Source organism: Lutjanus erythropterus, chromosome 12, assembly GCF_056507025.1.
Source record: "Lutjanus erythropterus isolate fLutEry1 chromosome 12, fLutEry1.hap2, whole genome shotgun sequence".
Taxonomy (NCBI): Eukaryota; Metazoa; Chordata; class Actinopteri; order Lutjaniformes; family Lutjanidae; genus Lutjanus; species Lutjanus erythropterus.
In genome coordinates, this window is record NC_139328.1 from 8325516 (window position 1) to 8352029 (window position 26514).

Genomic DNA, 26514 nt, shown 5'->3' on the forward strand with positions numbered 1-26514 from the left:
AGCATGCACTGACAACACTGTTCCCACTGGAACATGCACCCTCACTCAGACTGAGTGGCAAAACATCCACTGGCAAACAGAGGAAACTGTGCAACTGGGAGCAACACAACTGATTATCTGCTTAAATTAAAGGCAGTTGGACTCAACAGTGACCCTTATAACTCAGTGACATGGAATATTAATGGCAAATATTTAATTGACCCTTCCTAAGTCCCAACGATTTTTGTTCCGTGCTCTGAACAAGCCTGGTACCTGGCCGAACTTCTGTCAATTCTCTCCTTTTCTGTTTCCTATAATTATATGTTAGCCATTTTGAAGATAGTTGACAGATGTTGCTGTCACATCATAAGTTAGTTAACATTTGGTAACATTAACTATCAGATGTAAATAGCTAACAATTGATGTGGATTAGCTTGCTAGTGAGATAGCATTTTGCTCCAGAGGAAAATACCAGCTAGCTGGCTAGCTAAAGGAGAAATGGACCAATGTTTCCAAAGGAGCGGGACTTAGGAGGGGGAATGGCAACTGCAAATCCACATTTCAGTCCCTGGATTCAAGTTGTTTCTGTGAGTTGCAGGAATCCATTTGCTTCTCTTCTATTTCTTCTTTTGTTAGTCTGTAAAAAGAAAGTTTTAGATGTGTTTTGAGTGGATGTAACCCCAGTGACTCCCCCATACTTTGAAGTTCCTCTATTTTTTCCACTGTAAGATAAATTTTTTTTGACTAAATCAAATGTTTAAAAACTATTATATTATTTATTAGGCATTTTACTAAAATTTTAATGAGCTAATTTGCTTTGTCAGGTCTTTTGGGGTATAGTTTGATAACATTTGATGGTTATTGGCCTTTTAAGAAGAAGCAAACAACCAATAACTTTCAGATTTTGATGCAAGCGTAGCTAAACCCCGATTGGTCCATGGAAGCATGTGACATCACATTGTTCCAACTGAGCCCCACCCACATCCAACCATTCAGTAAAGTCAAAAACAAAAGCACTAAAATCTTCATTGGTGTCTTCAATCTTCAAAACTGTTCTAACTCTGGCAGATAATTGTGTGTTTATGTAGGACGTAATCATTAATAATATGAGGCTGATTGAGACTATATGCTTTCTGGGCCTTTAAAACTCTGTGGTAATAATCGTCTGTCTAAAATCAGGATGCCAATAGACACTTTTAATGAAGAAACCTCTCTCTCTGTGCCAAAGGTGATGTAATCAAGGTGAATAAGGCTTTCAGCGGCCGCGTCATGCTGCCAGGATACGCTGCCAATCCTCTGAATGCTACCATGGAGATCTCCAGTCTCCGCACCAACGACTCAGGCACTTACCACTGTCAGGTTGTCATGGGTAACGACTATGAGAGAGACACTGTGCCCCTGGTGGTCTCCGGTAAGTTCAGCAGCCACGGACGGAGATTTCACTGTGAGAAAAGTTTAGTGCCACATCTCCCTATAAAGGAAACATTGAAAGTGAGCAGAAACGCTGCTGACAGACTGAGCAGCAGTCGCACAAAAGCCTTTAAAATTCCTCTTCCAACTTAATTGATTTCCGTGTTTTTATTGCATTCCGGGCTTGTTGTGCTAATTTCAGATAGATAATGGCTTTAAAACAGGAGCACTGCCAGCCCCTTTTCAGCTTTTTTATTTAATTAAACATTAATAACATTGATTCACCATATCAATATCATAATGACTGACTTAATTAATGTAGCCTACTGCTCTCTGTGTTTGTGCTGTTTGTGTTATCTACTTTTCCACTTGAGTAATTGTGTAATTCTTTTAATTAAAGTGTTTGGACTGAATACCAATGACAATTTTTCTGTCTGCTCAACTGTGAAATTTCAGCTGAAACTCACGTACTGTTAGATTGATCTGTTTGTGGCCACAATAACATGTTTATCGATTTCATTCCGTCGATTTATTGATTTTAAACTTGGCTGTGTTGGTGCGTCTCTGCTCCTGTGTTTACCCTTGTAGGTGTGGTGTTTCACTACCAGACTCCCAGCACCCGCTACGCCCTCTCATTTGCGGACGCCCAGCGGGCCTGCCAGGAAAACTCAGCTCAGATGGCCACGCCGGCCCAGCTGTGGGCGGCGTACTATGATGGCTTCGCCAGCTGTGCAGCCGGCTGGTTGGATGATCAGACTGTCCGGTGAGGAGACGTTCAGTGACTTCCTTCTGCTTGTCACACCCTCGTAGTGTCGCTTGCTAGTTGCGGTGAGCCCTGCTGTGTTTTGAAGCAGGGCTGCAACAAACAATTATATTCATTATCAACCAATCTGCAGATTATTTTCTTAATTAACCAGTTAGTGATTACACTGATTAGAGTTCAGGTTTTCATATGAACCCTGTCAACATGATTTGCTAATATAGCAGACAAAGAGTAATTTTCTCATTTGGAAGGCTGGAACATGTGGCTTTATTGCTTCAGGGAATAGTTCAACATTCTGGGAAATATGCTTATTCACTTCCATGCAGTTAGCAAGAAAGTGAGTAAGCATATAATACCACTCTAAAACATGACTCTCGTATTAAACTTCTCATCTAACCCTCAAAAAGGAAAGTGGAATAGAATATTTCTCACCATGTCACTTAGAAAAAATGACCGTTTTGGTTGATGAGCCAGAGGTTTTAAATCAATTAATTAAAATAAAGCAAAATAACACTCTGAAGTGTCACAAGGCAAGTTTTAAAACAGGCTAATTACTGAGACGAGTCATTACAGACGTTACAGCAGTGCAATGAATACACGTAACTTAAGGAAAGTCCAGGTGTATCATGGGATCATATGACAACCATACATTATGACTGCAGTTTACAACTACACAAAAGTTATGAATTAATTGTTAATTCCCTATATAGATGCAAATTCTATACCCCCAAAAACAACTTTAAAAAAGACTTCAGTCAAAGCAAACCCCAGTGTTCACCCTTTCAAAGGCCCTGACTGAGTGACTCATTATTAGTGGGATGAGAACAAAGTGGCGTGCGGTTTCTAGCGTCCTCAACACGTTCGCCAGTTTCAGGTTGGGTGCATTTCAAAAAAACACAGATGCTCAGACATTTGTGGGACATGGTCTGTCTTGGAGTCGCGTTACGAGTTGTTGTCGACACAAGTAATGTTATTTTTAACGTTGTTCTGCTCCGCTTTGTGTGTGTGAGCAGCGTGTGACTGTTAATGACAGCAAAGTTGTCATTAACCCCCAAAGCAATGGCAAAGGAAACTAATCGGCTGATCAATTCATTAACTTCTTGTTTCAGCTCTGTTTTGAACACTGCTATATTTTTTAATATGCCTGTTAATTCTCTAATATGAAGACATTCGCTTTGTTTTCTGCACTGCTCGTTCCCACTCTTCTTGGATCATCTGCTGTCTCAATTAATATTCAGTTCTTCTGTTTTGTCACCTCATCTACTTCAGATTCATGTTATTTTTATTACCGCTGTTGTTTCTTTGCCGTTAATTGCATTTTAATTTATTCTAATCCGTCGCCCTTTAAAAGAGAACACAAATAAGAATTTATTCTTAACTGACATTTAAAGACTGAATGAAAATAAACACTGGGATGTGTGAGCTGAGATTATGTACACAGACAGACCAGACATTGCTACTTATTTGCTCTGATTTGTAAAAAAAAAGAGGTTAATTCCTATTGATGACTCCCACATGGTTGTCTCCACAGCTATTCTGTCCAGTTGCCAGAGCTTGGTTGCTATGGACACAAGGAGTACTCTGCTGGAGTGAGGAATTATGGGAAGAGAGACCCAAAAGAGCTGTTTGATGTCTACTGTTTTGCAAAAGAACTGGATGGTACAAACACACACACACAAACACACACACGCACGCAAAACATCAAAACCTGTCAGCTTTCGGCTGTTACTGTTCTGTTTGCATCATATTCTGTTACGACATGAAAGGACAAGTCAGGCGATATTCTTTTCTTACTTTTAAAGCTTGTCTAACTTTTAGTAAGTCCAGTGAAAGGACAGAAAAACTTGCTATTGCAACAAATGTGCATTAATCTGTGGCTGTAAACAGTAACCTAACACTTAGACCAATTGCACCTGTTTGAGTAACATTCTTTAAAAAGTGCAGCGAACTGAATGCCACTTAGAGGCTGTGGTCACCATAGACACCCAGTTTGTAATGCTGCTAATACATAAATGTTATAATACTTTCATCTTCAATCACTATTGTGTTACCTCATTCACTAGCTGCAGTACATGGCCCCTAATATTCCACAAATAACCAGAATAATGACCAGAATAACAGAATATTAATCAAAATGCCTTGTGTAAACACTGGCCGATCTGATCCGGATGACAGGTCGCAGACAAATTTCCCGTAGGGACAGAAACATGCTGATAGCAAATCAGAACCTGTCAGTAGCAGATACAACTTTCCTGTTAGAAACCTTAAAAGATTTAAAGACGCTAATATTGTTCCCAGGATATAATGTGGATCCATCTTGAAAACTAGCAGATGGAAACACTTCTTCTTCTTTGTTTACTGGCACCTGGCAAACCAGAACCACTTCTTCTTCTTCTGTGGTACTTCCATCAGATTAAATGCTTCACAGTGTTTGGATCCAGTTTGCACATCTCAAAATAGTAATATTCAGATGAATGCTTTGGGGCTCTGGACAACTTTATTCAGCATCCATGTAAACAGTTAAGTTGGAATTTCTAATCAGATTGATTTCAATCAGGTTGAAGAAATATTGTCTGTGTAAACATATGTACAGATAGATGGTGGTTAACAGACATTTATTTTAATAAAAATCTTTGAGATTTCACCTTTAAATGCCATTGCACTGAGACAATATTATGTGTTATTTCAAAGCCTTCACATCCAATATTAAGCAGGTGTCTCTCTGCTAGAAATCCAACAAGCATCATCTGCTTCTTGACAAGTTCCTGTCTCATGTCTCTCTGCTCCAGGTGAGGTGTTTCACTCCTCGGTCCCAGGCCGGCTGTCTCTGTCCTCGGCCTCAGACCGCTGCGTGTCCCTCGGGGGGCAGCTCGCCACAGTGGGGCAGCTGTATCTGGCCTGGAAGGCCGGCCTGGACAGCTGCGCCCCGGGCTGGTTGTCTGATGGCAGCGTTCGCTACCCGGTGACTTGGCCTCGCCCGGACTGTGGAGGGAGCCAGCCGGGAGTCCGCACCGTCACACCCAACAGCACTGCTGACAACACCACAGCGCTTTACGATGCTTACTGCTACAGAGGTACTGAACCATCAGAGGAAAGCTGCAGGCTGCATTTACATTTACATTTTTTTATGAAAAAAGGAGTTAGATAAGATAGCAAAATATAAAGGAGCTTAAACTATAAAAAATACAAATAATAAATAAGAGCAAATATAATGGACAATATAAACAATGGGAAACAAAATAAACAATAAATCTAAAATAATCTGATCAATAAAAAATATGAACAATATTAACAGTACATAATTTATAATCATATGACTACAAAAACTGATAAACACATCTTGATATTACTGTCATCTCATTCCTAACAGAAGTGCTGATGTTGCCGTGGAAGCGTCGAGTGCTATTAATGTAGTAACAATCACAATAAATGTCATTGGCACTGTTGTAGCTATGGCAACACTGATTTCTGATCCATGTTGTTTATCCGAGCGCCACGTATCTGTAAAACTGCTGGATTGACAGAAGGAGTGGGAGAGAGAGAGAGAGAGAAGGAGAGGGCAGGATGTGTTGAAGTGAAATATCAAGATGCTCAGCTTTTGTTCTCTCTGTTGACTGATATATCGGCTAATTCCTGCTAAATCAAATCACAGCGAAGGCTTGAGACAGACTCGAGAAAATCCTTCATGTGAACGGCAAATCTCCTCAACTTGTTTCCTAGGTAAAGCGAAGGATACGGGCTCCATCTCTCAGATCTACACCTCCCTGTGGAAGCCCTGGAGCTACCTCACAGGCTCAAGTGATGCTGACTCCGCAGGGACAATTACTCCCGACTCGTCTACACAGCAAACAGCCACTACCAGAGGTTTTACATTTGTTTATTATTAGTAGATCGGTAGCAGCATGAACCAGCTGGTTAATCACATAATCAACCGTCCAATCGGTAAAACAACATTTTATCAACACACCCTTGCAGGGGCCTCTGACGGCAGTGATCTCTCACCTTCGAACTGGACGGGATTGGTCGACCTTGAGGAGGAGGCCTCCCTTCACAGCACCGACCCCTGTAAGGCTGCTTTCCAATTATCTGTATTGATCACGAAAGACTAATGTGGATCTTCGATAACAATCCAACTGATTGTGTCCTCAGCCTCAGACCCCTGGTCCTCAGAGTCTTCTGAGTCATTTGTGACCCTCCAGCTAATCCCAGGACAGAGCATCCTAGACTGGGGAGAGCCGCTGGAGCCTGGCCCCGATTCAGAGGAGTTTCTCCGACCGCCAGTCCACCCCACTCCTGCTGATAAGAAGGTTGGTCCGGGTCGCAGCTTTAATTTTGAAACAGTTTGGTTTATTTGATGTGGGGCTGCATGAGGTACTTGTCAGTGTATTAACTACGGTAGATGCTGGTTTGGAGAAGCAGCATGGAAGCAAGGTACTGCTGTGAGCAGGGTCAGATAGAAAACGACAATTTAGCCACTTGAAAAGGCCAACCTGAAAAAAATCAGTAACAGTTAAAGTGTATGCTGTATTTGGAATATTTTCACCACTTTACTTTTCTGATGGGAAACTGCTGTTACATAAGCCAAACCAAACCAACCAAACATAGTTATTTTACAAGTTGCTGATCTATCACTGCCTCAACCTGTTCTTTTAGGTTATAATGAGACTTCAGTGAATCCAAATTAACCTTTTGAAACACCAAGGTCACACAATAACACAAACAACGTTACAGGCCAAGGCAGCAGTAGACCAGCAGGTCCTGGGTTCTATGAGATAAAATTACTGATTTCGCCTGTGGAGCTCAGTTGGTTTGGAGACCCCAGTATCTGACTTATTTAATCACAATTTCCCATTTGAAAAGAATGTCTGAGGACAAGATAAAGTGGTGAAAATGTTCTAAAAATACTTACATTGATAGATCTTTTTAGGTGGACTTTTTAAGTTGTTATTATTAACTTTTATTGCTTCTTTAAACTGGGGATATGTCAGCCAGCATGTACTGCAGCTGATACACTGACTATTGATAAGTACCACTTGCACTAATCCAAACTAGCCCTTCAACCCTTTTTATTCTGTCCACCCACTTGTTTTTCTATTTTAGGTGATCTCAAAGATTGTCAAGTCCATTTGGAAGCCTTGGAGCTACCTGGCAGGGACAGATGAGGAAGGCACCCAAGCACCAAGTGGACCAACGGGGGGAGAGGAGACGGTGACGAAAAAGACAGATGAGGGGTCAAATTCATCCAGGACGTCATCGCCAGGTGAGTGGATTTAGACTGTTCCTGATGGCCCGTCACGGTAGTAGTTATGTGTGAATACAAAGGGGAATAACAGAGGAAAAACTGTGAAAAAGCAACCAGAAGGCTTGATGGCAGTGTATGTTTATGAGCATGTTGGGTATTCTGAACATATTTCTATTGAGACACTAATTGGCTCAGGTCTGTGATGTTGGGCAAACATCAGTTGGGCAACAAAACAGGATGGTACATTAATTACAGTACAAACAAGCCCCTGATATGAGATTCATTAGAGAAACACAGAATTAATAAGGGATAAGACAGAGAGAGCAGAGGCCTTGGAGCCCTGGCATGCAGCGAGGAGAGCGTGTCCAGAATCAGTTGTTTTTTTTTGTTGTTTTTTTTTCCTGCAGGAGCAGCAAAAATCTGTCTTAAAGTCTGGATACAAAGTGAGGCCACACTGACCTTTTCTGTGCAGCTCAGGCTGGCTCTCCTGTAGGGCCACTAACGAGCTGTGATTGACACCAGCTGTGACAGCTGACAAGCTCCAGCTGCACACAATGATCTCCCTCACACAGACATTCAGCGCTCAACTAGTTTGAAAAATGATGCCTCTGTTAACTTCGACCCACATGGACTATATGGAGATAAAATTAAAATTAAATTAAAATGTGAAATATTAGAATAATTACTTGATAATTAAAAACAGAAATATAATCAGCTTCTCCGCTTGGCAGTTTGAGAATTTAATTTGGTGTAACATGGATTTTTTTTTTTTTCATTTAACAGCGTAATTATTTATGCTAACAGCTAAAGATTTGAAGTTAAGCAATAAAGGGGTGACAGTGTGGGAAAAATAATTTATACTGTGGGGATTTTTTTTACAGTCCGCCTCCAGTCATGTTTTAAACAATGCGAAAGGCTCTGCGAGAAGTAATAAATTGTGTCTGACGGGGTTTTTTTTTGTAACGTAAGTTCAAATACCTCGCTAAAATGGCTTGCATATAGCTTCATGAATATGCAAATATTCCCTGCCCTCTCCACACCCCACTCCTACCTCTAAGTAGCTGCACCTGGCTGCTGTTTTGCTTGCTAATCCCAGTAACTAGCTACATCTGGCTTCTCCTGTGGGCTGGGCATCGCCACTAATGATGTATATAGCGCCACCACCTCGATTAACGGGATTGACTCCTTAGATTATTGATCCATTTTTTTTGAGATTGCCCTTTCTCACTGCAGTGTCAAAGCAAGAAATGCTCAGACATGGTTTTACTGCTTATTTTGCTCCTGATATACAATATAACGAGGTTAAAAATGTAATTTTCAGTAACTAACTAACGGGTACCTCTTCTAAGTTTAAGCCTATACTGTTCGTATAGGCATTTCAGAGTAGACTCACATAGCCAGACCTTTTTCCACAGTGCTGCACACATTATCATTCTTCTATAAGGGGACAAATGCTCTGCCTTATGTGTATTTCTTTAACTCAATCTAAATCATCTTGGGCGACTCTAAGCCTGGGATGCAGGGATGCTGGAAAATAGTGTTGGGGGGGGGGGGGCCCTGGCATTAAAATGTCTAAATCCACACAAAAGAAAAGGTAACAGCTGCTAGCTTGTTTACATTTGCACGTCAGGGTAATTTCCCATTTCCAGTGCGTTGGTTGCTCGCACGGAGGTCGTTGTTGTTGCGAGAGGGATTTTGAAAGTGGCAAGATGCAGATAGCGAAGAAGGAGAACGCCGACTGAAACCGCTGTCCAATGTCCGACTAATTACTGAGCAACAAATCTGTTGTAGAAGTTTGGGAGAAGATGGGGTAATGAGTTCCGTAGTCATGTTTTCTTCCTGTTAAGCAAAATATGATGTGTGCTTATATAGACTTGAATAAATAATTTTCAACCAGTTATATTATGACATCGTCCCATCAATCAATCATCAGCTTTTAACGGCACAGAGGTAAGATTCAAGACACGTCCACTTTTGAACATTCAAATCAAATTCCTTCCGATGTTACGTCCCGCTTGCATATCCTGTCACTCAGAAATACACCACGATATGGAAGTTAGAAACACCCTGTGAATGCAGCACATCTTCTCAGTTTCGACATCCAAAGCTCAGCTGACCTAAAGCCAAAACCACAGGCAGTATCTGCACAAAGCATCTCTTTGGCATCAGTTACCAGCATCTCTGTGACAAGTGATTCTGGAGAAAGATAGCTGAATGTCGAGTCTCATTCCCAGGTTGTCAAATGCCATGGCTTCGGTTTGCCAATGCATATTTGACAACCTGAGAATGAGACACAATCTTTCTCCAGAATTGCTTCTTGCACCGTGAATTGGGGAAGAATCTGAAGCAATGCCACGAATTCTTATCACGGCCTCCGTTTCGATGTGTTTGGTTAAATTCAAACATTTAAAAACCTTTCTGATTAAGATCACAGTGTGTGGTTTAGAGCACGGTTGAGGTTACTGTCCTGTGAGGCGCGGGTATCGTGGGTTGAAAACATCAGATTTTGTTCAAACATGGACACACGCAGATGATGGATAAAGACTTAAATCCAACTCATCGGCCTGTATCCCTCTTTCCCATGTCTCGGGGGTCGGGCAGGTTTGCAGGTCTTTATGTACTGGCCGCGGATAAAAGTGGTTTCCAAATGGCAGGCATCTCCGTTCGGTGTTTGTTGAAACTGTGTTACAGGGTTGTTGATTCAATTCTGAGGCAATATGTGAGGCTGCGGTGGTTTCATTCTGTTTGGCCTGACTGTGTTATGTGTGTTATATGTGTGTGCGTGCGTTTTTGTATCTACGTGTGTGTCCAGAGAGCTTCTAGACCTTCACCCAGATTTTCATTTGTTTGTTTGTTTTAGTAAATCGTGGCTGTTTTAAAACCTCTTCAACTCTGATATGACGCCCACATCCTCGGCTGGCATTGCTGTTCGGCTCAGTACTGTACTGCTCAGTTTCTAATTTATTTTTGATCATTTCTCGAGTGGTCGGGAATGGTCAAATTTTTTAACAAATATGTTTTACAAATGCTGTCAATCCTAAAATTGCTGCAACAGCTTAATTAAGCATCGGAGTGGCCATCATATACTTCCATCATACTTTCTACACTCAATAGGCGCCTAAACACAACATAATGTTTATAACAGTTTTATGAATAGAAAAATGTGACACAGCGTGCTGAGCCACATCTCAAATTAATCTTCAGGTTTCCAGCTTTCAGATGATGTATGCTATTTTATGTAGCATATACTGTTGATCTTCTTTCTCCCCTTAAAGACAGAAACACAAAAATGGTTATATGGTAGGAAGACGATGTGAAAATGAGATAAAACTGTCAGTGAGCTTCAGATTGCAGTTTGCCTCTTTTTGCCATATAGGGTCATGCATTTTGAAATTTTGTTTTGGACACATTAGAGCATATCACATCGTTAAATGAGATGTATGCAATATATTTACTGTAATAAATCATAAAATGACCATGATATGACATCAGAGCTTAAGGCGATATGCTAAGCTGAAATGCGCACTTCACTGACTGACTGCAGCGAGTATGTTCTCTTCATTCCAGTGCAGAACGCCTGTCGGTGTTTACCTGTTGACATGAGGTTTCCATTATTTGTTTGCCTTTTCAGTGTCAGTTCAAATATATGTAAGCTTTCAGAAGAAATAACAGTCTATTAGTTATAATTGCGACTTGCATGTTGACATGAAGGGCATTTGCAATTCAGAAACCGGTAATTATGGTAACTGTGATATGACATGTTCGCGGTGCTGAATGTTAGACTTCTGCTAATTGGCAAACAATCCACTTTCTCTGCTTCTGTAATAAAATAGCTTTCATTAGTTTATCCCTCCCATACATACACTGTTCTCTGGTTATAATTCTCTCTGGTACAATAATGTTAAACATACTGTGGAGGGAAATGTTCAGCACTTTTCTTTAAATGTGTTTCTTGAGTGTCCTCGGAGGTTTTCTTGCTGCCGTTGATAATATTGAAGTGTAGTCGGTGCTGGTACAGTGATAGAGAAAAACAGCTGACGGATGGCTCAGACAGCTTAGAAGTGTTTGTTTTGCTTCCCTTGGCAAAGCAGAGAGAATCCATAAGATGATTTTTACTTTGTTCATCACTCTTGGCTTTGTCTTTTGCTCTTTTCTCTCTCTGTCTGCAATAATTGTGCTCCTGACTCCCCTCTTTCTTTTCTCCTTCTTTGTTTTGTGCCTTCCGCAGGTTTGTTTTCTTGGGGAGGTTCATGGTTCAGCGGTCCCAAGAGGGAAAACTCAACACCAGCCAGTGAAGACTCACCCACTCGTCTGGCATCTACTTTGGCCGCCTCCAGTAGCTCCATGAGTACAGAGAGCACCAAGAGCTTGGAAAATTACACCGCCTCCAGTTCTGCACCTGAAACCACCTCATCCAGCGGGGGGACTTGGGTCCGCGTCGAAACAGAGACCACAACCCAGCCGGGTGACAAGAAGGATGAAACGGTGACCTCTAGAGCCGGTGGTCGAGGAGGCAGAGGAAGGGGGAAGAAGAACAGAGGGGAGGACAGGAGCAGAGGAGAGGACAAAGGGAGAGGAGAGGACAAGGGGAAAGGAGAAGACGAGGGAAGCGGAGAAATCACCGGTGCAGAAGCAAAAGGGGAGATACAAGTTTCACGTCGGCCGGTTGGAACGAGTAAACCAAGAGAAAGATCCAGAGAAAGATCTAGGGAGAGGGGTCACAGGAAGTCCACCACGACCACGGCTACCACGACCACCGCTGAGCTTACAGTGATGACCACGGCTGAATCCCCGTCCACTGCACCAGTAGAAACCCCATCGCCATCAATCTCAACAGATCCTGTCCAGTCCCTCTCCTCAACGCCATCGCCGTCCGTCACTGCAACCATGTCCCCGTCTCCACCCTCTTCTCAACCAACCCCATCAGAGTCCCAGTCTCCCTCCCCATCCCCAGCCACTTCCTCCCCTCCACCCAATTCCCAAACCCCGTCCCTCTCGCCCTCGCCATCAGCTCAAACTGTTCGATCAGCAGGCCCAGACAACCAGGACAGCTCCACTAACCCCCTGTCGTCGCTTAACTGGGTCCCAGTGGAGAAAGCGGTTCTGAACAGCTCTCAGGATTACACTCCATTACTGTCGGGACCCCCAGATGAGGAGGAGCCTGCCTGGTCTCACGCTGTGGGCTCGGGGGCCCTGTTACCTGGCAACGTAGAGGAGGAGAGCAGAGGAGGAGTCAACATCAGTACCATCACTCTCAACCCAACAGGTTAGCATTAATTTGTCTGTTTCCAGATGTTTTGTCATCCTCTTGCTTAACTTTATTTGATGACTGCTTCCATGTATCTGATATCTGATTTGATATTAATCCACAGAAAGCACCATTTTAATTTGATATCCTCAGAAGATAATTCTGATTTATTAAAACTCGGGTCTTATTTTTGTAGCTGAACCACCATTTCTATTGGGAGTAGTAAGATTGTATTTAATTGCTGGGGTCTTTGAACGCAGCAGCATCTCTGAAAAGAAGTCCGGTGAGGCAGGAAACATGAGCAGTCAGATGATCAGACAGGTTTTAAACAAACCCCCAGGGTTAGCCAAACTTATCTGTTAATTCTCATTTGCAAACATTGTCACAGTTTACAGACCAACTTTCTGGTACAACTTTGACTGATTGTACTCACTGTAGCTGTGCATACATATTAGGGATTATTACTGACATTTCTACCTAACTTTCAGTGTCACCTCCAAACACAGCTGTCCAGATACAGTATTCAGTCTAAACTGTTGGCTCGGTGTGAAGTATAGAAGAGATAAATGTTGTGCTTGTCAAAGGAGAGGTTTGACATTTTGGGAAATATGTTTATTGGTTTTCTTGCCAAGAGTCAGATGAGAAGATCGATACCACTGTCATGTCTGCCCAATAAATCTTTAGCTAGACCCAGTAGCTGTTTAGCTTAGCACAGAGAAACAGCTATCTTGGATCCATCTGAAGGTAACAAATTGCTGTTGGGAGATGTTAGCTTTTAGAGCTTTCTGCTAGAAAGCTCTTCTTGGGTACATTTAGGGGAAAAAAAATTCATGGTTTGGGTAAGCGAGACTGAATGCATCTCCCATGTGCAACAAAATTTCCATCAGCACCTTTGAAGCCCACTAATTAATATGTATCTTGAAACTGTGCAGAGTAACTGATGTTTTGTGTTTCTTGCTTAGTTGTGATAATGTACCTGCATGTTTCAGGAATTACTTTGGTAAGCACACTGTTATCACGCCCGATAGAAATGAAGACTGACAAAAATAAACATCCTTTAAGATTGCCTTTTCATTTCCTTCCCTGACCTCGCCAGTGGCATACTTATTCAAAAAAAAAATCTGGTGTGTATTCCCCTGGGCTGCGTACCTTTTATTCCCACCAGAGGCATAGACCACATCCCCGCCACCGTACACAATCTGTTGATTAAGTCTGCAGCGTGGTATATCTCAGTGAAGCTGCTGGCCACCTGGTTTACTACTTATTTTTTGCTTGATAATGAGAGCTCATCCTGGAAACATCCTATCACCGAGCGTTTGAAAGCCCCACGGGCATCACACTATCACACATTTCTATGGTGATTTATTTTGCTCCCTTTGAAAGCGGCTGATGCCTGCGGCAGGCATGGCTGAGCTGCCTGCTCGGGCTGTGAGGAGTCTGCGGATGGAAAACAGCTGTAAACTGTATCGACAAGAAGCCGAGGGCAACCATCTGGGCTGCTGGTGTACAGTATGAGGGTTGATTGATTGACTGACACCCTGGAGTCATGCAGGCAGAAGGCCATAAACACACAAACACACCGATATCTTTGCTACACAAACAGAAGACGCACTCACAGGAGATTCGGCCAGAATAATGACTCTCAGCTACCGTCTATCTGTCTCTCTCTCTCGTGCACACACTCTCTGCTCCACTGCAGTCCCTTGTGGTTTGGTTTCATGGCGGTGGTCAGTATTTTCTCTCCTGACTGGATCATGGAGCACTTCATCAGTCAGTTCAATCAATGAGAGAGAAGAGAAAAAAAAAAGTGAAACCTCTGGTTGGATTCAAGGACCTTCAGCAGAACGGCACATTGTTCTCAAACACGCAGTCACTCAGTGCACAAACACACAATGCCATCAGCATTCTTTCTATCGTCTGATCTTTTTAAACAGATTTACAAAAACCACCTTAGGTTTCAGTTTGTCTTTAAGCAAAATATTGCCCTAAGCTACGGGGTTCACTTAGAGTTGCATAAAGGCTTTTACGTTGTCTCCTTGCCTAAGTAGGTTTCACAGCAGTTATTGTCATAACACAGCACATGTGCACCTCAGTTGCCATGGTTACATTTCACTCACATCATCCTTTAATTTTCCTAGACAGCATCATAGAGAGGCAAAGTCGCCCCCCCCCCTTCTTACATTGAAAACTGTGTACAGTGCTCAATGGCGAGAGACAACTATTTTTTTTTACTTGTTTGAATTGCTTTATGAATTACTCATTTGATTTTTGTCAAATTAAATGATCATTTTATAAGTCGAGAAAGTCGCAGTTTGCAGTAGGTTTGTTGTAGTTTAGTCTAGTTTTGTGTAAAAGCGCTCAGTGCCTCTCGCCATTGACTATTGTGTCATTTTCAGTTGTCAGCTTGCTCAGTTAACAAATTTAGTTGGTCTGTGCTAACTAGCTTTCCCAAAATGGACAACAAAGACAATAAAAAAGAAATGGAAGATGAGACTGCTGTTCTCCTTAAAGAATATGGAAAGTGGAAGCACATAATCCAAATTTAATTTAACCCAGCAACCCATTACAATAATGTGGCAGGATGAAACTGACAAAATAAATATGAGGAAATCTGCTGTGAAACGAACCGTGGATAAATTCTGAAGAAATATAACTGCAAGAAAAGAGATGAAAGTGAGTTTACAGAAAGGGGTGCCTTTTAGCTCCTCTTCAATCATCATATATTCAGTCGTTGTCTTTTGCTCCACAAATTAGTTTACTGTAATGAGACTGTAATGAGTTGCTTAAATATAAACGTATAAGGAAATACTCAAGTAAGGGCAACCATGTGCACTGACAGATCTAAGGGTTTTCCTTTACGACATCCTGTGGAAATCCATATGGTGCAGTTGTTTTTTTCCTAAGGTATCCTTAGATAAAATGTCAAGGCAACCTTAGCCTGAGTTTTTTGTGCAACCAGGCCAAGATTTTTATCACACCATCTTTTGGTAACATTTAAATTGTGGCCAGTTTCTTCTTTTTCTTCACTTTCCCTCTTTGTGCCTTCCTGCCTTCACAGAAATGCCAACGCCAGCTGTGAGGTCGAAAGCTCTTATCCAAAAATCATATTTCCAAAGTAAACCATATTTCCACTGTGTCTGCGGCTGTGATTACTCGAAGCAGAGGCTCTGCGTGATGTGTGGATTAATACTTTGAGGCATCCCAGCACTGCCGCTGCAAAGCGTTATCCCCTCACTCTCCTATCTCTCTAAACTTATTAGCTGGATTTTGCTGTTGCCAGCTTGTTGTTGTTGTTGTTTGTGCCGGCGGTGTCAGCCGCTGCGCATGGCGAGGGACAGTCCCCTCTGTCAGCCCCTTCTACAGACTATTGATTTTTCTGCACCACTCGCTTTAATGAACGGCCAATCGAGCTAGGTTTATCTTTCACACACACGCGCGCACACGTCTCACACTCACACACACAGTAGTAAATCTGCTTGTCATAACAGTTGATGTTTGTCAAGGCGTGCCGTGACCTTGACTGATGCGGGGGGGGCGAGTGCACTTCGGCCTGGACTGATGTACATTAAATGAAATGCATGGCTGGTTTTAGCACCTGACTTCAGCAGAATTCAAACCGTGAGGTGAGGATTCGCTCGCAAAACTTTACATAAATCTATAGAGCTGATGCTATTGAGAAATCTCCCTCTGTACTGTAGGAGTCCTTGTGATTGAAAACCCTCAACCTTTTTTTTTTCCCTCTTTGTCCCTGAACATTATTTTTCCCAACGCAGCAGCTGCCATGACGATGATCATTCAGAGGATGCGAGCTTGAGATGTCTGCTTCTGGTTAGTTATTGGACAGGATCAGCCTCAAGGCTAATCATAGCCAAGGTATTGATTTTCGTTCATCGTGCCGTGTAAACACAAACACACAAACCTCCGCGCGCACACTGTCAAGCTCACACACCACCCCCTCCTAAGCAGTCCTCGGTGTCAGAGAGAGCTGGCAGAACAAAGACTCCCACAGCCGAGCTTTTGCGGCCAGGATGAACGAGTGGTGGTTTTCAAAGACCTTAAGTTGCTATAATGAGCGGCTCAGGGGAGAAACACGTGGTAGTGTGTCAATTGATATGGAAATGTGTAATTGTGGAAGGAGACCACACACACGCACACATTTAGGGGGTGAATAGCAGGGCCGAGGCGCTCGGCGGGAGGTCTGCTCATTTCTGTTGAGGATGGATAATGTCTGAAGTTCTCACGCTGCCCACTACGCTCCGTGGAGTGAGCCAAGGCCTCGCTTTCCATATGGTAACCATGACAACTGTGGCTGTGAGTGGATGGCGAGGTTGAAGCTCTCTGGCTTCTGATCCCTTTGAAAAGAGACAGAGTGTGAAATGGATATGCGTGTGTTGTAACCGCTGGTTTTGGCTCAGCTGCAATGATGGAAAATTGGGGTGCCATGTTTTTTTTGTTTTTTTTTTCTGAGTCACACATCGATTTTATATTTGTTCAGAGTCCGGCCAGGGGTGAGGGAAATTGTGCTCAAGTAATCCAACTTTACACTCTGAGATAAAGGTTCCGAAAGGGTTCGTTCTGAAGGACCACTTGCTTCTGAAGAACCCTTTTTTGAAGAGGGGGTTCCATTAAGAATGCTTTTCATTCAAAGAACCTTTTTTGGGAGAGAGGTTGTTAAAATCCCATTACGAGGTTGTCAAGGGTCAAGGGTTGTTGGTAGAAACCCCAGGGTGGGTTCTGGATTAAACCTTTGGAATGTAAAAGGGTTCATGGTAGAACTCCCTGGGTATGTTCTAGACAAACCATTGGGATACAGAAAGGTTCTCAGTAGAGTTCCCCGAGTGGGTTCTATATAAAAACCTTGGAATATAATTTTTAATTTTTTTTTTTTTTTGGGTCAAAGTCCCTGGGTGGTTTCTTCATAAAACCTTTGGAATATAAAACGGTTCTCAGCAGAACTCCCTCTGTGGGTGCAAGATAAAATCCTTACATAAAAAGGTTTTCGGTAGAACCCCCTTGGCGTGTTCAAGATAGAACCCTTAGAATATAAAAAGGTTCTCGGTAGAGCTACCTCTGTGGGTTCTACATAAAATCCTTGGAATATAAAATGTTCCTGGTAGAACCCCCTGAGTGGATGCTAGATAAAACCCCTTCAACAGAAAACAGTTCTCGGTAGAACCCCTTGCGTGTGTTCTAGATAAAACACTTGGAATATTAAAAGGTTCTCAGTAGAACCGTCTGGGTGGGTTGGATGTAAAACCTTTGGCATATAAAAATGTTCCTGGTAAAACCCCTGAGGTGGGTTCTTGTTAGTATCCTTAGATGGCGGAAGGGTTCTGGGTGGAACTATTATACCATAAATGGTTCTCTGTAGAACCTCTCGTGGGTGTTTCTGGGTGAAACCTTTCACAGATGGTCCTTTATGCTGGATGCCAGGTGGAGCTCACTGAAAGTGTTCCAAGTGGAACCTTTAGAAAAGGTCCTAAGAACCCTTTATGGTTCTATCCAGCAGCTTTATTTCTCAGGGTGTAGGGGGATCACCATGGAAATGAATATTTTAAGCCGTATTCAGCCGGTGAGCTTAGATACACCTGTTTTATACTTGTTAAAATAAATCTCATTACAAACAGAAGCAACATTCTCCTCCACAGTGTCGCTAATTAACTCTGTTATTCTGAATCCCTAAATTCCCCCTCCACCCCCATCCGTCTGTCTGTTTCAGGCGAGGTGGAGCCCTGCGTGACAAACCCGTGTCTGCACGGAGGAAAGTGCCTTCCTCAGGGAACAGGCTACAGCTGCTACTGCCCACAAGGATACGCTGGGGAAAACTGTGAGATTGGTGAGTGATGCTGACACACACACACACACACACATCCCACACAAACAAACACACACGCACGCATCCACACACTGGCAAAATAAAGTCGGCCCCGCGTCGGTCTGCACATATTGATGTAAGGCTCTCCAACGGCCTCTCAGCAGGTCAGAGGCCGAGCTGTTTGTCACATCGAGGCAGGGGGCTGAATGGAGACTTGGGGTCAAAGGTTAGGGGCTCGCTGTCAGAGTACGGCAGTGCTAATGGTCACTGAAGGTCAAACTATTGGCTGCTTTCACTGCCAAGACGAAAATGTTCTACAACTTACAAGTCGCTTGAAATTTTAAGCTGAATTGATTTCTTGTCACTGAAAAATACCAGAGGTTTTGGAATTAAGTCAAACTCTCTCTTAGTTTCATCACAGCTTAAAAAAAAAAATCATTTAATGGCGGAAATCTCGATTTGGATCAGCACAGAAAACAAATCAATTGCTCCTCCCCCGAAGGCCTTTATATGGTCGCCAAACTTCATAGAAATCCATTCATAGGATTTTACGATGTGCTGCTGACAGATGGAGAAAACAGAACGTCCGTGTGCGGCTATAAAGACGGTTGAGAGGTTCTGATCGCTGGTGCTTGTGATTACAACATTAGAGGTCAGAGATAAGATGCTTTTTTTACCACAGGAGGGATGAGGTCGGGGGTCGGCAGGCGGCCATGTTGAACAAAACCTCCTGCACGAGCTGTAAGACAGAACAGCGACAGTATCTTGATTCAAAATCTTCCTGATCGATTCTTCTTTATCTGCATGTTATTTCCTCTCTTTCTTTATGCTGGCTAGGTCTGAATCATGCTTCTGCACTGAGCTGTGACTGTATTATGTATCAACAAGCCAGATGTGGTCCTGTGTCCAAGGCACAAGTAAACATCTGCAGACAAACAGCAGAAACTGTGGTTACTGGGTGCGCTCCAAAACTTCACGGTTTCCACTCCATTTAGTATTTTGTGCAAACGGCAGATGTTGCTTATGCCGACTTAAATCGATGGCTAAACAAAATATTATTTGTACCAACTGCGCTATAAACAAAACAGACTAATACACAGATCTTTAACGCAGCTGGTGATGTCTGAATTCAAATAGAGTGGATACTGTGCTGTAAAAAGACTCGGCAACACTTGAACTGTGATGCCCATGTCTATAATGCATTATAAACATACTTAAAATGTGTTATATTTACATATAGCACTGTATAAGTTTAAGTATAAGTATAAGTTATAAGTATAGCCTGTTTGAGTGAATAATGTCTGATTCTTTCAGTGAAAAACATCAGAGTCAGGATTCAGATTAATTTATTACTTAAGCACCTTATGACCACTTACAGTAATTTATAATCACAGAATATTGTAATATAACAGCGATTATAATGCAGTTACAAATGATTGTGTCATATTGCAATTATGCAAATTAAATTACACTGTGATCCTTGCAAAAGAGTCAGAAATTGAGGCACTGTGATCATTTTCCTTTGGAAGTCTTTACTGCATGTGTTATGATTATTGTTATAAAGCATTATGACCACATATGAGTTCTTTTAACTATAATTACACCGTGCTATAAGCAGATTGTAATGCATTATAAGTATGTTTATAATGCATTATAGACACAGACATAATTGAAAGTGTTACCAAAGATTAAATTTAAGTTTAAGAGAGCAGCAGCTCAACGACCAACTGAGAACTGATTCAGTGTCACACCTGCAGCCTCATGAGCCACTTGCACTCCTTTTGTTTTGCATTTTTGCCAGACAGGAAATAAAAGAAGAGAGACTGGGGTGCGACGGCGACAGCAAAGGTCCGGGGCATGCTGGGAAATTAGCACCAAATTCTGCATCTAAGTATGAAAGTGGCTGGGAGAGTTCAGACACAAAAAAAAATGATTTCCTTTTGAGTCCGTCAGTGGCTTTTAAAAAGTTAATTTCCCACCTCGGTCCACAACCACAGTGGTACTGTGGTACTCGCCTTAACCATCCAGCTACTGTACCAGTACACCCACTGCACTCCATCTGAGTGGAGTCTTTTCGCCGCAGGTCAAGCGGCACTCTGGCAAGGGCGAATGAAACGCAGACACGGATTTCAGCAAAATCTACCACTCATAAAACTCCACCCACAGGCTTTCACTCCATTTTCACTGCAATTTCTTCATCAATCACTTAATCATGATTTAAAGGTCACAGACATCAGTGACACATACTTCGCCCTTAAGCCGTCTCCTCAGGACGGCGCTCGACTCACAGGAGACACTGTTAATGTTATTAGTCACGCCTGTTCTTTTCACGCCTGTTCTTTTCACGACTGTAGCGATTCAAAATGTCTGCTGGAATAAAGGGCCCATTGACCTAACACTCACTCCTCTGTTGCACCTGTTCAACTCACAACTTTATCATTGTTTTGCAGTTTGGTGACTTCATGTAATTCACAATGGCGCTAAGTCATGTAACAGGCTGTTTATGGGTTTGGGCGCATTCATAATGTGTTTTCATGTTGCTTTGCATTTAATGCATTTAAGAGAAACTATCAAACATTTTATCAAACTACTGTCTTATTGCTGTTGATGACGTGTCACTGATCGCCCAGGTCTAAGCAGCACTAATTCAACGCTGGGTTAGGAAGTTTATTTCTGGCGTCACTGGACAAAAGTAATAACTTGTGTGCACAAAATTAAACTTCTGCTGAGTGATAGTTGTAGTTTTTGAGGCTCATTCCCAAGACGTAAGTATTCATACAAGTATTAAATCCATTTATCCATTAATTTAATTCATACAGTACATACCAACTCAAAAAAGTCCACCCACGTTAAGGTTCACAGGGATAAACACAAAACAATAGAAATAACAATAATAATAAACAGTGTGACAACTGTGTATACTGAGATAATTAGTATTTTATCTGAACTTGTGGACCAGCAGGTAATGTTTTAAATCAATTAACCTGCTTTAAAATAGGATTAGTTGCATTAATGTGATAAATACCTTGTTTTACCTGCTATTTAATTTGCTGCACTAACAAATAACAGACATCAAATACACATAATTATCCATTCATACCTCCAACTTTAAAGCCAAACTGTGGCTCTAAAGCGTAGTGTCCCACGTCTCACCTGCACAGAGGTGTTGTGACACTTTGACACGCAGGTATAAATCTGTCTTAAGGGTCCTAATTTATTCTTTAACACATGCTCGGCTCATTAAGCAGCCATTCCTCGAGGAAGTGATCACCTCGTAATTAAATGAACCACATACAGTGACGTACTTATCTGTTTCTCGGTCTCACTTGGGGTGCGAGCACCTTAATTTCCACCGAGCGCCGAGTTTTGTCTGTTCAGTGTCACAGAGAGACGGACAGACAGACAATCAAACTGACAGCCAGCAGCTGATGCGTGGGTATGCTGCAAGGCTTTGTTATGGATTTGCAGAATTTGCAGTATTATCTCTCTGAGGAGCAGCTCCCCCTCTGCATAATGGATGAGAGGGACGAGGGGATCAGACTTTTTCCATCGAACAACAAAGAGCTGGACTGATTTTAATGGGCAGAGGAAGTTGGTGGAGTGTGTTTAACTGTGAACTAGCATATCTAGAGGTTGTTGAAGGTCACACTAGTCATGAAGCTTTGGGGCATTTCACATTTATATGAGAATTTTTTAAAATTATATGTTCGCCTCTTGTATTATTCAAAGCACTTAACATGTGTTTTTGTGAAGAGTCTGAGGCCTGAGTAACTACACGTTCCCAGAGGAACCATTTTCTGCACTGTTGAGAAAATAAATAAATAAATGTAAAAAGAAACTTCTCCGTCACTTTGCCTCCGCAATTTTCAGCTGAACACGCTAATGTGTAATTTTCAGATAAATGTTCTCATGCTTAAACCTTTGAGATTATGTCGTTCGTCTGAGTTGCACCCACACGGTTTCTTTTTAATCTCTCATCAATCTGAGTTTGGTACAATTATGTTTAAAATAACTTATCTATGATTCATATTATCAGAGTTTTGCTGCATGATTTCACCTCAGTACTGTTACTTTAAAAGGTAGCACTTTTTCTTAAGGGGTCTGCATAAGACTGACATGACACCTGTCATTAACATGAAGGAGTCTTTATGAATGTTTATGACTGTTGTCATTCAGTATCATTCGGTCACACTGTCATTTTTAAACTAAAGATGACATTGTTGAAGATGTCTTTGTTATGACAACTCGACATTAAGCAAGACAACATAACATGTCAATGTCTTTGTTATGACAACTCGACATTAAGCAAGACAACATAATGTCTTTGTTATGACAACTCGACATTAAGCAAGACAACATAACATGTCAATGTCTTTGTTATGACATTAAACAAGACACCATTATGACAACTTGACATTAACCTGACATAACCTGTCAATGCCTTTCCTATGACTGCCTGACATTTACCAAGACAAAAAATTCCCTTAACCTTATGTAAGGTCGTACCAACAAAATCATTGGATAATATAATAAGTTGTAATTTAATAATAATATAATAAGTTGTCATAACAAAGACATTGTTGGCTTGATTAATATCAAGTTGTCATAACAAAGACATCTCAAACAGTTCAACATTCATAAAGATTCATGCCAATGACAGGTTTCATGTAATGGTAATCATAGTTTTATGCACACAGCTTCACATAAAGTATTTAAAATACATTCAGTCCTAAATCTGCTACAGTGTCATTCCTGAAAACATTGTGGCTTTAAGTGAAGTAAATCAATGAACTGAGCTGTTAAAGAAGGTTATTCCTACAATAAGATAAGTGACGTCTAAAAAAAAAAAAACTCTCACTGCTACTTTATCTTACAGACAGGCAAAAATGTTTGATTGATGACAGCTTCGGGCCTGTTGGAAGATTGAGGAATGATTTTAGCATGAATATCTCTGGTTTCAGTTCCCATATCAGTCCTCAAAAAAACAACCTTATTTTCCTTCATTCATCATAAAAGAGCTGCCATTTTTATAAACAGATAAACAGTCTCTGTTGTCGGATTAAAGTTAGATCAAATCTTAAACTTTTTGAAGACAGAAAAAACTACAGTTAAAGCTGAGAAAATTGGATTTAAAAAAAAGATTGTTTGATCACATGCGGTCTCACACACATACCCTGAAACGTACTTTATTGATAAACCGCAGTTTAGTCCAGATTGGAAAATAATCCTATAATTAAGGACCAGTGTGCGTAGTGACAGCGGTCCAAAAATGTGTTGTATAAGGTTAAAGGGTCATTCTAGTTTGACATGTCTGACACATTTAGCTCCTCGCAGCCTCTGACCTTTGTCAGGGTTGAGCTTTTTGCTTGGAATTAAGCAACCGTTAAGATCTGAGGAAATACTTTGCTCTAAGTTTGAACTTATAAGTAGCTTTCTTTGTGCTCCCTCGCTGTGAGTTTTAATAGATTTCTGCAGTCCTTGGGTATATCTGCTGCTCTGGGTCAAAAAGAAAAAAAAACCTACAATGGTGAAAGAGGATTACATGCCCTCCATTTACAATGATCTAGTGATACTTTATGGATCCCCGGAGAGAAATGTTCCTTTTCCTTTTCTTCCCACGGAGAGGTTAGAGAGCACAGTTAGCACAGTAGCGCAGCAGCCATGGAGCTGTGAGGGTATCTAAGGGCTCTTCAGCAGGGTGGATTGCTGCCAAACTCGGGGCTTGAGCCCAGATCCTGCAGTCGGGTTCAGCCTCTCTCTGCTGACTCGTCCACCATACTTATGTCTGTACTTTAAACGGATAGTTCGTTGTATGAGGTACTCTTTTACTACAGTAGATGCTGTTCAACGTTTGTAAAAATGCAGAGGAGTACCAGCACAGAAGTTAAGCTATGTACTGTTCAATATTGATTTAAGTGTATGCTATATTTAGAATATTTTCACTGCTTTACCTTGCTGCTAGGCTGCCTTTTCTGACGGGAAATACATAAACATGTAAGCCAAATATTGCTCTTTTCAAATCAACCAAACTCCATAGGCAAAATCAGTCATTTTACTTTGCAGAACACTGGAGTTGCTGGTCTACCACTACGTTGATATGTTAGTTTGTTAGTGTTATTGTGTGACTTTGGGGTTTAAAAAGAATAGTTCAGATTGACAGAAGTCCCACAATAACACAAATAAACTAACAGATCAAGGCTGTGGTAGATAAGCAACTCCCATGTTCTGCGAGAAGAAATTACTGATTTTGTCAATGGAGTTTGGTTGGTTTGGAGAAACCGTTATTTGACTTGCATAACAGTGGTTTCCCATCAGAAAAGGCTGTCTGACAGCAGAGTAAAGGGGTGAAAATATTAGAAATGTAGCTTTAACTTAGAATACAGCATTTAGATGGCCTGGCAGCTCAGTTGGTAGAGCATTTGCCCCATGAAGTGAGGCTATGAGTCCTCTGCAGCAGCCGTGGCTTCGACTCCTGCCAAAGGCCCTTTGCTGCATGTCATTCCCCTGCTCTCTCTCCTCATTTCCTCTCTTCTCTTCAGCTGTCCTATCTAAAAAGACCTAAACCTAACCCAAAAGGAATAAAAGCTGAAAAATATATTACATTAATATATTACAAAAACTGTACATTGTTGAGCTTCTGTGCAGGCGCTCCACTCTGCCTCTCCAGACGAGGGTCATGCCGACCAGCATCTACTTTACGAAACTCACTGACTATCGTTAAGTACCTCATACAACCCCGCATCAAATAATATGGACTGCCCCTTGAACTGCTTTTAAAGAAAAGCAATGTAATTTGCCTGCTATTCCTCCTTCATGCAGCCTTTTATAAATGGAGACAATGGACAAGAGACAAAAGAAGAGATTAGACATACATCAAGTGAACCTTAAGCTCTGTAAATACATAAAAAAGGCATGTAATAACACTTGAAAGGCTTTTAGAGTGTCCTCCTCTGCTAGAGAATGAGGACAAATAAGGAATGTAAAGCGGATGAGGCTGTCTGTATTCTCCTCTCAGCCTGTTTGACTCATGATACTGTACTCACCAACATGGACACATTTTGCAGTTTAAACCAGGACTAATGACCAGCTCATTCTGTGTCAGAGCTTGAATGGCAGCAGACGCCCACGCCGTTTTTATCTCTTTATGAACAACATCTCTTCAGCAGAATACATCCTTTTAATTTGAACTCTAATGAGATCTGCAGCCCCCTCTGCTCTTTCTGCTTCTTTTTCTTCCTCGCAGACGTCGATGACTGCCAGTCAGAGCCATGCGAAAATGGAGGCACTTGCATCGACAAGATTGATTCATTCCTCTGCCTTTGCCTGCCAAGCTATGGAGGAGACACGTGTGAGAAAGGTGAGAGAGCAGAAAACTGCACAGATACACACAGGTGAAGAACAGATTACTTCAAGCTACATGAGAGGGGGTTATCACACATTCTTTGTTCATATGAAATGCATTTGGACTGTGTAGCACCAACAAAGTCAGCAGTGGTGAACATGTTAAGATCCCCAGTCGTCTGATACAAGCAGCGAAAGGTTTGTTGCAAACCGTGCTGGTGGAAATAATCCTGATCAGTGTGCAGCGTCTGTTACAGCTACATGTCATGACACAGTATCACAAAGACGCATCTCTCTCCGGAGCTATCAGACAGTGTATCTGTGTGTGTCACAAGGCTGCAGGGTGACAGATACCGACTGAAACTCCTGCAGGCACAATAATATAACCACTGTTCTCCAACCACCAGTTAGCATTGGCACGGTTTTCAGTCAGCATCCTACATACATATGCACGCAGCCATATGTCTGTGTGCTAGATGAATCAAAAACACAGTTCTGATGCGTTCTGTGTGATGGTGATACTGATCTATGTGGTTAGAGATTATCACAGTTTGCATTATGTAGTGTATGTAGTTTAAAGGTGCCTTGTGGAGCTCCTTGAGTTACTTTTGAGGTCATACAAACATGTTAAATGTATTTCCCCCTTTGAAAGACACAGATTCTTTAAATTTTCATGTTTCCTGGCTTGTTTTCTTCTTCAATGCCTCTGTTGCATT

At 41.8% G+C, this 26514-nt stretch overlaps 1 protein-coding gene across 1 annotated transcript in view; it reads left to right on the forward strand.

Annotated features, from left to right (window-relative positions):
• The window catches only part of LOC146317548 (neurocan core protein-like), a 59584-nt gene that overhangs the window by 24129 nt on the left and 8941 nt on the right, over positions 1-26514 (forward strand). The window contains exons 4-14 of the mRNA XM_084731875.1: positions 1208-1390; positions 1978-2152; positions 3684-3811; positions 4942-5226; positions 5873-6016; positions 6128-6217; positions 6302-6459; positions 7253-7412; positions 11623-12660; positions 18362-18478; positions 25701-25814. Of these exons, the coding sequence (XP_084588001.1) occupies positions 1208-1390; positions 1978-2152; positions 3684-3811; positions 4942-5226; positions 5873-6016; positions 6128-6217; positions 6302-6459; positions 7253-7412; positions 11623-12660; positions 18362-18478; positions 25701-25814 (2592 nt within the window). The remainder of the gene's footprint in view (positions 1-1207; positions 1391-1977; positions 2153-3683; positions 3812-4941; positions 5227-5872; positions 6017-6127; positions 6218-6301; positions 6460-7252; positions 7413-11622; positions 12661-18361; positions 18479-25700; positions 25815-26514) is intronic.